Source organism: Lynx canadensis, chromosome D4, assembly GCF_007474595.2.
Source record: "Lynx canadensis isolate LIC74 chromosome D4, mLynCan4.pri.v2, whole genome shotgun sequence".
NCBI classification, from domain to species: Eukaryota; Metazoa; Chordata; class Mammalia; order Carnivora; family Felidae; genus Lynx; species Lynx canadensis.
Genome location: NC_044315.2, coordinates 45,431,751 through 45,443,984, shown reverse-complemented (window position 1 = coordinate 45,443,984; position 12,234 = coordinate 45,431,751). Strand labels below are relative to the sequence as shown.

Sequence of the window (12,234 nt, the reverse complement as noted above, 5' to 3'; positions counted from 1 at the left end):
CAAGACACCCAGGATGTGGGAAAGGGAAAAGGAGAGAGAAGATCCTGAAACCAGGGCCACTTAGATCTTGGCTGCCAGTTCCGCTTCGCCACACCGGGTCAGTAGCCCGAGGGTAATTGACCTCGGCAGCTGCTGGCTTGTAGTTACAGGGAAACCCCAATCCCAGAGGGCAGAATCAGCCTCCGGGGCTGAGTGAGGGCAGGAATACGGCTGCAGGTGACAGACTCTCCCCTCACCCCGAAAACAGGCTTTTGCATTGTGGTTCCAGAGATTCTCAGGAGCTCTTCTGCTCCCCAAGCAAAATTTCTCCAGTGAAAAGGAAACTTTTGGTGAGATTACCACTCGTTTATTGTTGTAGAGAATATTCTTTTCTGAACCAAGTTCTTCCTCGTTTCCTGTGTCTTCCTTACCTCCCATCGTCCTCCTTTGTCAATGGACTTCGCCCCAAGTGGAACCTCCCACCACAGTTGTTACCCAAGTTCAGAGGGAAAAATCACATTTGTGTGATGTGAATAGAACAACCGATAAAAAAGATTAATGTTATTATTAACCCATAATACTCATCTTCAATTAGCCACCCAGATGGGTTCTTGTAAATATCAACATCAGCTATTTTTAAATGTTTTGGTCACAAGACCCACCTATACTCTTAAAAAATATTGAGACCCCCAGAGAGTTTGCATTTGTGTGGATTACATTTATTGGTTCTTACTGATATGTACCATGGGAGAAATTAAAACTGAAAAAGTTTTAAATATTCATTCTTTTTAAAATGGGAAAAATAAGCCTATTAAATCTTAACATAAAAAATATTTTTATGAAAATACACTTGCCAAGGCAAAAAGAAATAAAGAATGTATTTTAAGGTTTTGCATATCGAATGTCTGGCTTCGTAGCAGGCAACTGGATTCTCGTATCTACTGTGCATTCAATCTGCTGTAATACGTTGTTTGTTTCAGTCTTTGGAGGAAATCCAGTCTCAAACAGATATGTGCTTGGAAAATGGAGAACCTCAAAGAATGCTAACAGAGTCTCTGGGAACCTCGAGGTGCCCAGATTACCCTCTGAGAACCACTCATATACGTCATCATCACAGAAGGTTGAAATGATACTTACTGCCCACAGTGAGTGTGAATTACTGTTCATCTGCCTATTTCCAATTCTGCTTATTTTCATTATAGTTTAGAAAAACAAGCAGGATTGGAAAACACTACACTCATGTGGTCGACATTGCTCAGGATTATCAGCTAAAAGGTTTAGGTAAGAGTATGTGTTCATTCACACCTTTGATTCTTGTTTACTAACCATCTTTCATTGTGAAATACAACAATCATATACAAAAATGCACCAAACACGAGTAAACATTTTAATGGATAATTACGGCAAATACTCACGTAGCCACCAGCCAACAAAAGTAATCAAATTTCACAGCATTCCAGAAGCCCCACCACCATTACCATCCAGTGTGCCCCTCGTGGATATAACTCCAAACCTCTGTACTAAAGGGAACCAGTATCCTGAATTGTATGGTAACCATATCCTTGCTTTGCTTTATAATTTTACTTTGAATCACCCAGTCCAGTTTTGCCTGTTTTTAAACTTATATAAATGGACTATGTATTCTTTTGAGTTTAGTTTTTTCATTTATCATTATGTTTGTGAGAGCTAGCCTTGTTTATACATATAATTGTGGTTCTTCGTTTTTCTTGTTATTTATGGTCCTATTACATGCATAGACTACAACATATTTATCCATACAACTTTTATGGGGTATTTGGGATGTTTCTCATTTGGGACTATTATGTATAGTGTCGCAATGAATATTTTTGTGCATATATTCTGATGTATATCTGTATGATTTTTTCCCCCAGGATAATTCCTGAAAGTAGACTTACTGGGTCATAGGCCATGCATATTTTCACCTTTGCTAGATAGGGCCATAATGTTTTCCAAAGTAGCTGGACAAATTTACACACTCAACAGTAGTGGATGAGAGTCTTTTTTATTCATATTGTCCTCACACTTGACATTTCTAGTCCTGTAATTATTTTACACACATCCGATGTATTTGTTTCTCCAAAAATTTGAAAAATCAATAAAAAAACCTCTTAGACATAATTTTTACAAAGTTGTCCAGGTACAAAGTCAAAATTAATAACTTTCACATATATGTGTGTATATGTGTATTTATATATATATGAAAATGTAATGAGTTAGTCCCATTCAAGATTAGAAAATGTAATGAAAGAATCATTTCATTCATAATTATAACAATAAGAAAGCATAAAACATTGGAGGAGGAAAGAATATGCAAGATATAATCAAGCCAACAGTAAAACTTTATTGAAAGACGTTTTAAAAATAGCTCAATGAAATGACAAGATTCACCATTTTTCTTTTTGAAGTGATTAATAATTATTCAATAAATGTAGGTGTGTTTCTCAAACGGAGGCTGGCATTGGCGGCCTATTTAGAGTCTGATTTCCCTTCCTAATGATGTTGCCCAGTCCACCACATGCTTAAGTGTCCCTTGCTCACCTACAAAATGAACCAATGAGAGAAGCTGCTTAATCTTCACTGGTGATCAAAGTGAAAACAATCTGTCTCAATTTAAGAGACAAAACTATGTAATGCTTTTCACTAGTTCCTGGCCAAAGAGGAGGATAACTTTCCCTGTCAATGTTATGTTAAAAAAAAATTTTTTTTGTAATGTCCAGTTATTTTTGAGAGAGAGAGAGAGAGAGAGACACACACACACAGAGTGTGAGCGGGGGAGGGACAGAGAGAGGGAGACACAGAATCCGAAGCAGGCTCCAGGCTCTGAGCTGTCAGTACAGAGCCCAAAGTGGGGCTCGAACTCATGAACTGCAAGATCATGACCTGAGCTGAAGTCCAGTGCTTAACTGACTGAACCACCCAGGCACCCCGGTTTTATTTTTTTAATTCAAGACATACTTTATTCAGATTTCCTAATTATTATTTTTTTTACCTAATGTTCTTTTTCTGTTCGAGGATCTCATTCAGAATGCTACATCACATTTAATTGTCACATCCCCTTAGATTCCTCTTGGCTGTGACAATTTCTCAGTGGTGGACTTTTTATGATATTGTCAGTGGCATCATTTTTTTTAGTGTCATTTCCCAATTTTTTCTTGCTAGTATAAAAAGAGGTGATTGATTTTCAATATTGATCCTGTGCTCAGTCTCCTTGCTAATTTCACTTTTTAATTCTCATTGTTTATCTGTAGAGTCTTTTGTATTTTGTTGTAGATAATGAAGTAAAATATCTGAGATAGCCAGAGATTTGAACAGGCACCTCACAAAGAAAATATTCCAGTGGTCAATAAACATAGGAAAATGTGCTGAACCTTATTAATGACCAGGGGACACAAATTAAAACTGTAATGAGATATCACTACATAGAAATGTAGTCTTCACTGGTGAAGAATGGCTAAAATTAAAAAGACTGGTGACACTGGGTATTGGCAAGAGTGTGATGCAAACGTGCCTTCCAAACACAGACAGCGAGAATGTAAATTGGTGCAAACATTTGGGAAATATGCTGGATATTATCTGTTAAAAATATGCATATTCTATGACCCGGTTACTTCATCCTATGCATATACCCAAAGAAATACATACAAATGCGCCTCAAAAGATACATACAAGGGTTTTCATAGCAGAATTCATTATGATGACAAAAAATCAAGAAGAAAAATACCTGAATGCTCATCCAGTAGTGAAAAGGATAAAACACTGGGGCATTTCTAAGTAGATACAACACATTCATGCAAATCAAGGAACTGTAACTGCACAAACAACATTGGTGAATCTCACGGACATACTACTAAGTGGAAGAAGCCATTTATGCAAAGTTTAAAAACAGGCAGAATATAGGGAGTTCAAAGGCACAGTGACACTGTGGCAGGAGAGTGAAATAATGATTGCAAGGGGACAGACAGGGGTTTCTGTCCTGTGGATAATGCTTATGCCTTCACTTAGTTTGTGTTTACAAAGGTGGGCAGAAGGTTTTATTTTACAATAATTTCTTGAGCTGTATACTTAAGATTCGTGCATGATTTTCTATGTAAAACATATAAACTTTTTTGTTCAAAAGGAGAAATGGGGAATTCTCCCTTTTATCTGTCAACATTCTCCCTTACTATCACCTTCGCTGCCCCTTCCAGGTTATCACCGAAAAGGGGTTTTGGGTGTTGATTTTGGCTCTGCCACTGTTCAGACACTTGTGAATAACTTTTCATCTTGTCCAATTTATCATTTTTTATGAAGCCTTTCCCTTGAAAAAATAGTTGAAGAGATGATAAGACAACTGTAATTTTGCTTTCTGGATACATATTCGTCCTGCATAGATAATGAATTGCATCAAAAAAGAGGAAGAACCACTTCCTGTGAGTTTATAGAAAAGCACCTTCAAATCATCAAATGATGACTCCAGATGGCTAGCCTGTTCAAGTTTTATTTTCTAAATGTCACTCTGCCTGTCTGGAAAACCTCATTAACCAGAAGAAACTGGTGCAGGGGCAGGAAGTAGTTGTCTGCACCACAGAAAGCTGGTGGGAGAAAATGTGTGCAGAAAGCGATCTCCACAGGGACCCCTGGGTGGTTCAGTCGGTTAAGCATCCAACTCTTCATTTCGGCTCAGGTCATGATCTCATGGTCATGACCTCACGGTTGTGAGATCAAGCCCCGAGCCCCATGGTGAGTATGGAGGCTGCTTGGGATTCTCTCTCTCTCTCTATCTCTCTCTCTCTCAGGGCTGGGGCATTAATCCTGGCAATGCAGGTATACATGAGGCTACTCTAAGACATAGATATCCCTGATAGAGACAAGTTCTATGAATTTTTCTGTTTGCTGTGATAAAACTCAAATAAATTAGAGGAATGAAACTAAAATAAGAGACAGTGTCTTACAAAAGAAGAGACTTTAACCCATGCATAGATAGACTCCTGCTGTGACTTTCGCCAGATCCTCCGGAGAGGGGGTAGAGGAGAAATTTCACGAAGGAGACTAGAAGAGTGGACTACAGAGCACCTCACGAATACAACAGCGAGAACTGGGAAGTGGACACAGGGAAGAAACCAGAAAAAAAGAATTCCCTTTTCATTACCCTGCATCCCTCCCTTCTGTTCCAATCCCCGAGCTATGCTTTTATGTCCAACCTCCATAGCCACCAGAGCCTCCTGGCAAGGCTTCTTCCTGTCTCTCCCCACTCTAGTTCACCTCCAATATTTCTGCCTACTCTTCTGCCCAGGGCAAAGAGCTCCAGTCTCCCCTCTGACCCAAAGATCTCTTGACTTAAGTAAGTACAAATGCTACACTCTGGCATTCAAGAGCCTCCACAATACATCCTGAGTTCATTTTTCCACGTTCAGTCCCCTTGACTCCTAGCACTTAGCCTGTCCACAACCTGACTCTCCTTCTATTTGCTCCTTACAAATTTGTCCATTCTCCTGGCCCTGTTCATGCTGCCCCTCCATCTGGGGCATTGAGCACTCAACGAGTCCAAACGGTGCTGTATGATGAATGTAAAAATATGCATCATATTTTGAAGACAGCCTAAAAGAGCAGAATGTAACTATCTCATTAATAACTATATTGATTACATGTTAAAATGATACTGTTTGGTTATATTATGTTAAATAAACACACCATTAAATTTAACTTTCCCCTTTTTAATGTTTCTTTTTATCCTTTTAATGTAGCTAACTAGAAAATCTTAAATTGCGTAAGTGGCTCCCACTGTATTGCTATTGGACAGCATTGATCTAGAATGCCCTCTACCATATCACCTTCACCACGACCATCACCTTTCCAGGCACACCGTTTGCCTCCTTATCCTCCCATCAGCTGTAATCCCTTTGTCCTTTGAAAGCCACCATTGCCACCATGGTTGGCACCCTGTACCACCCTGAAGGCACTAGCTGTTGTCTACTCCATATTCTATGTGTGGTACACGGAAAGAGCACAGGTTTGAATGCAGTCCACTCATTTGATTATCTTTGTGTATCCTGCGTATATTACTTAGCCTCTTTGTACCCCAATTTCCTCCTCTGTAAAATGGGAGTAGTGATAACCCATCTCAAATATTGACTGTGAGGGGACACCTGGGTGGCTCAGTCAGTTGAGTGACCAACTCTTGGTTTTGGCTCAGGTCATGATCTCGCGGTTTGTGAGTTCGAGCCCTACATCGGGCTCCATACTGGTAGTGTGAGAGTCTCTCTCTACCCCTCCCTCTGCTCCTCCCCTGCTCGCACACACACACACACACACACACACACACTCTCTCTCTCTCTCTCTCAAAATAAATAAACTTTATTTTTTAATAAAGTTATTTATTTATTTTGAGAGAGACAGAGACAGCGTGAGTTGGGGAAGAGCAGAGAGAGGGAGAGAGAGAGAATCCTAAGCAGGCTCTGTGCTGTCAGCACAGAGCCCGATGGGAGGCTGGAACCCATGAAACCGTGGGATCATGCCCTGAGCCAAAACCAAGAGTCGGACGCTCAACCGACTGAGCCACCCAGGCACCCCTAAATTCATAAACTTAAAAAAAAAGTTTAGTGTGAGAATTACTCAGAGAAGGACGCCTAGAACTGCTCAATTTGTGGTAACTAATACTACGGCCACTATTGCCACCATTATTGACTTTAGATTATGGACTCTCTTATCAGAGATGATTGGAGGCTATTGGATGTGGGCAGGATGAGGAGGCCCTCTGCCACACCTGAGGAGCTCAGCTCTGACCAAGCTCCAAGTCACCCTGGAGGAGTAGGCCCCAGTGACCAGACTCCTTGGATGACCTCCGTTCACTGAATGCAAGGACCCATCTCTAGGTTGACTCACCTCTATGACTCCTTGCATTGGCCTTTGTGTTATGAGCCTTGGATGATTCCAGGCACCCCTATTCTGGCCATTTTTGAAGAAACAATCTTCCTCGTTCTCCAAATATTTGCAGAAATTTATATTTCCATTGAGTGTATATCAGAGTAACCATTTCCTCAAGGCCTTTGCAAGTCTTACTGGTGAAAAATTATTACCTCATTACTAGTTTGACACATTTCTTAGTAATAGTGAGCAGATTTTCATTTCTTTTATTGGCCCTTTAAATGTCCTTTCCTGATATCTGGCTGTTTACAAACTTCTCTAGTTGATAGGTTTCTATTAATTTTAAGGGCTGTTTGTATGTGAAGAAAATTATCCGTTTTTCTCATTGCATATTGTAACAATGTCTTTAACTTTGACTTTTTTTGTCATTCTGAAATTTATAACTTATTTCTAGCCATATTTATCAATTACTCCTATATAGTTTAACATATATATGTATATGTACATATGTATATATATACATATATAGGGGCGCCTGAGTGGCTCAGTCAGCTAAGCGTCTGACTTCAGCTCAGGACATGAGCTCGTGGTCCGTGAGTTTGAGCCCCACATCAGGTGCTGTGTTGACGGCTCAGAGCCTGGAGCTTGCTTTGGATTCTGTGTCTCTGTCTCTCTGCCCCTCCCCTGCCCTCACTCTGTCTCTCTCTCTCTCTATCTCTCTCAAAAATAAATACATGTTAAAAAATTATATATATACACACACATGTATTATCACTGAGAAAAGTCTTCCTTACTCCAATATTTTTTTAAAAAATACCCAAGTTTTCTAGATTTTGGTCATTTTACCTTATAATCTGTTTCATATAATGTTATATAGTCTATACCATATGGTACCATTTTTGATTTTCTGAAAATAATTCCCTTTGGCCAATATACTATTTTTTATCTACTGTTGCTAACATTTTCCCCCAGATTAAAGTTTTTCACCAGTGCCAGATTTCCCCTAAACTTCTTGTATCTTGAGACTCTATCTTATTCAACAAAATTGAGACTGTTTTCTTTTATTTCTAATTATTGCCTACGTAAGTTACTTTATTTCTGAGTTTGTCTAATTCTGATTTATGGTGTTTTATCTCATTTCTTAATATTTTAAACTCCTTTGGTAACATGAGGTTAAAATTTTTATCTGTTTTGTGTGCATGCATATTCCTGGTATATTTTCATTATCTACAGAGATATTATTTACTCCTCATTCACTTTTTTCTATTAATCACCTTGCATGAATCTCAATCTTAATGCATTCTGTTGCGCCATTTTATAGGAGTTTACTTTTCCTAAACTTCTAGAAGAAATGGTTTGGTAGTTTCTCTAACTTCACAGAGCTCCCTCTTCTGTTGCTTTTGTGAAGTGTTCAAAAATGGCCGCTTGTTCTGAGTTGTGCGTCCCAAGCTGGTCTGGTTTTCTCTTTCCTTGCCTCTGTTGTTTCTTTCCTGCTCAAATTTGATTCTAATTCTAGCAGCTTCTCCTCCATGTAGGGTCCTTTCCCAAAGGGGAGTTGTACCCGGTTGGTTTGAAAACAACTTGTATTCTAGACTATTCCAGCGCCTTTCGGAATTTACTGAGGCCTCTCACACTTACCGGCTATTGATTTGGTCAAAATCCCTGTTTCAACTGTTGTTCTCAAATCGTCCTGGATGGCTTTCCAGTAAACACCTCTTGGCTATTTTAAGGTTCTCGAGTCCATTGCTTTTCTGTGCTTTCTCCCACACAGACAGTGTTACCAGACAGGTTCCGTGGAATTTGGTGGTTTGTTCTTATTGGCTTGCATTCTGTGGTCCGTGTCAACAAGTTTTGTGTCAAATGGGATATTGATTTCTATCTAGTAGCAGTGCCTGGTTTTGCAGGGGGACTAGGGGAAATTCAGAGCTATACTGCCACCTTGGCCATCTTCCCCGGAATCTTGTCTCCATATTTTTGGATTGTCCGCTACATCTTCTCAACTCCCCATACTCCTATTTGAATGAATATCACTAGGATCTTTCCTATTCCCCCAACTTAGAAGGAAAGATAAATTGCTTCCTCTCCACCCCATTTAGAAGGGATTGCACCAACACTGTTCAAGCACAAGTAATTTTCTTAGGAACACCTCAGATATCACCATTGGATACTCCCTCCTGGGGAGAGCTGATTACATACAGCCAACTAAGAAGAAAGAATAGGACTAGGGGAATATTTGGGAGATATGTGGAGCATATTGTAAAGATCAGAAGACAGGAAATGTATTGATGATGGGAAACCTGGCGCTCACAGTTGCTGCTGGCTCATAAATCCACATTTACCTGGCTACTTCCAGCCTCTACCTCAATTTGTTACAATAGAAGTAACGTCCCGGTACATTAAGCATATATAGAAATCACCATAGTCAACAGAACTGATGCTGCTATCTGAAAAATGGTGGAGGATTTCTTCAAGCATTCGAATCGGGTGCTGTCAGGAAATGAGAGAGTTCACATAAATGAATTCATTCTCCACCACTAGCTCCATAGTCTAAAATTTTCGTTAAGTCTCCTAACTGTTCTGCCTGTATCCATTCTGTGCTCCCTCCATTACTTATTGCTTACTGTAGGCAATTTTCCCCCCAAATCTAATCAAGTTATTCCACTTTGCCTAAAACCTTTCCATAGCTTCTATTGCTCTACACACACACACACACACACACACACACACACACACACACAAACTTCTTAGCCAAATCCTGTGCTATCTGGCTCCCACCTGCCCTTTGACCTCATCTCAGGCCATTCTCTGGCCATTCTCTGACTTGAAGGTCACATTTGCCTTTGATCAAGTTCTTTACCCTTTGGCTTTTGGTCAAGTTCTTCCCACCACAGGGCCTTTGCACAATGTAGTTCCATCTAATCTTCCTTTTGATTTCAGCTTCACGGTCACTATCACAGGACAGTCTTCTCTGACCTCTCCTACTACATATGTCCCCATGTCATAGGAACTCCTGGTACTACAAGCCTTTCCTCTGCAACATTGTCATCATTGTATTTTACTTCTGTGTAATTCTTTGATTAATGTTCTTCTCCCCTAGTAAACTGTACAATCCATGAAAGTGAGGATTACAATCTGTAGCAGCTCAGATGAGTTCTTTGCACTCAGTGAGGTTTTGGTAAATTCAGGTTGAAAGATAAGGCAAGGTTTTCTGAAAACTTAAAAGTTATTAACTTTAAATGTAAAAATTATTACAAATTATTTTTGTATTAAAATCTTTGGAAATGTACATATGCCTTCCTGCTTATATAAGCAGGATATAAAAATATTAATTTAATTTTTAATGATTCTTTTATTAAAATCTGTTACTATATTCTAGCAAAAAGAAAATGGCCTTAAAAATATTGACATAGAACCATGTGTTTCTACAGTAACATCCTCTGATTGCTTGATTTTTTTCCCTCCCATTTTCCTTCTAGACCTCTTTATAAATTGTTGTTTGTGTGAGAATGGAAAATCAGATGTTTAGATTTATTAGAAGAATATACAAAATAAGAATAAATTGGCCCTCGATAATGATTACAAAAGACCCTATAAGGGGAGCCACAAACTTTTATGCATGGCTTGTGTAACATTCATTTTGTCTGTTTAGAGATATTGCTTAATCCGTAGTTTTCAGTTATATTCTGGATATAAAACAATAAATAAGGTTAGGGGCACCTGGATGGCTCAGTCAGTTGAGCGTCCAATTTTGGCTCAGATCATGATTCTCACGGTTTGTGAGTTCAAGCCCTGTGTCAGGCTCTGTGCTGACAGCTCAGAGCCTGGAGCCTGCTTGGGACTCTGTGTCTCCCTCTCTCTCTGCCCCTCCCCTGCTCACACTCTGTCTCTCAAAAATAAATAGACATTAAAAAAATAGTAAATAAGGTTAATAAAGCTACGTGGTGTCTTGCTGTATACGCTTAAGGCCCTACCAAAATATTCAGATCAACTTAGTTTTCACGCTATTCTATTTTACAGAGGCGAAAAAAAAAAGGTAGGTGTCTTTTTTTAAATGATAAACATATATTTACTGTTTTGTGATAGTGTAATTGGGAGTTAAACTTAATTCTTAGGAAAAAGAAAACTCTCATACAAAGACCCCCCCTCCAAAAAAAACCCCATCTCATAAAACTAAAAAAGAAAAATAAAAAATCTTTGCCAAATGAAAGAACCCTGTAATGGTAGAGTTCTGAATGATTGAGCTTATTTTTTTCCCTTAGTAACTGAGAATTCATTGAAATTATACAAAACATTAGAAATCCTCACAGTTTGTATATCTTATTCCTAATCTATGGAGTTTAAAGAAAAAGAGTTTTAGAGACTGCTATTAACTTAAATGACATAGGAAAACTGAAAGGGAGAACTGAAAGTGGGAAATTCCTATGAAATAGAAAGGGGACCATCCTGTATAAATAGGCCATACTCATGGAAGAAGGGCATTCACACTACAAACTCTCGAAGTCTTTGCTTCAGCACCTAGACAGTAGCAGGCAAGACTTCCTATTTTCATCATGACCGGCAGGTGCATCCTCCAAATCGCTCTCTTGGTGTGTTTCTTCACCACCGCGCATTCCGTGAGCTACAAGTTGCTTGGATTCCAACTAAGAAGCAGCAGTTTGGAGTGTCAGGAGCTCCTGGTGAACTTGAACAGAACCTCTAAATATTGCCTCAAGGACAGGATGAACTTCGAGGTCCCTGAGGAGATTAAAAAATCACAGCGGTTCCAGAAAGAGGAAGCCATATTGGTCATCAACGAGATGTTCCAGAAGATCTTTAATATTTTCAGTAGAAGCACCTCTAGCACGGGATGGAATGAGACCACTGTTGAGAATCTCCTTGCGATACTCCACTGGCAGAAGGAACACCTGGAAACGATCCTGGAGGAAATCATGGAGGAGGAAAACTTCACCTGGGACAATACGACCCTTCTGCACCTGAAGAAATACTACTTAAGGATCGTGCGGTACCTGAAGGCCAAGGAGTACAGCGTCTGTGCCTGGACAGTAGTCCACGCAGAAATCCTCAGGAACTTTTTCTTCCTTGAGAGACTTACAGATTATCTCCAAAACTGAAGCTCTCCCAGCCTGTACCTCTGGGAACGGACGATGCTGGCAATGGATTCAGGGATTCTTCGACTCACAGAGACTCTGTAAGTGACTGGCAGCTAATGTACTCCATGTGAAAGAACAAAGACTTTAAATTGTTTTATTAATATATGCATTAAGTTATTTTTCTATTTATTTAAATTTTTCCCGGAAAATAAATTTTTTTATGAACAAAAGTCAAAGGAGCAGTTTTCATTTCAACTTGATTTCATTACCACCGTATTCGAAATTACAGAGCACCTGTTAG

At 39.3% G+C, this 12,234-nt stretch overlaps 1 protein-coding gene across 1 annotated transcript; it reads left to right on the top strand.

Moving 5' to 3' along the window:
• Positions 1 to 11,393: 11,393 nt before the first annotated feature.
• Positions 11,394 to 12,019, top strand: IFNB1 (interferon beta 1). The gene has a single exon (XM_030294507.1). It carries the CDS (start codon positions 11,394 to 11,396, stop codon positions 11,952 to 11,954), a length of 561 nt encoding a protein of 186 aa, XP_030150367.1. The 3' UTR covers positions 11,955 to 12,019.
• Positions 12,020 to 12,234: the final 215 nt, after the last annotated feature.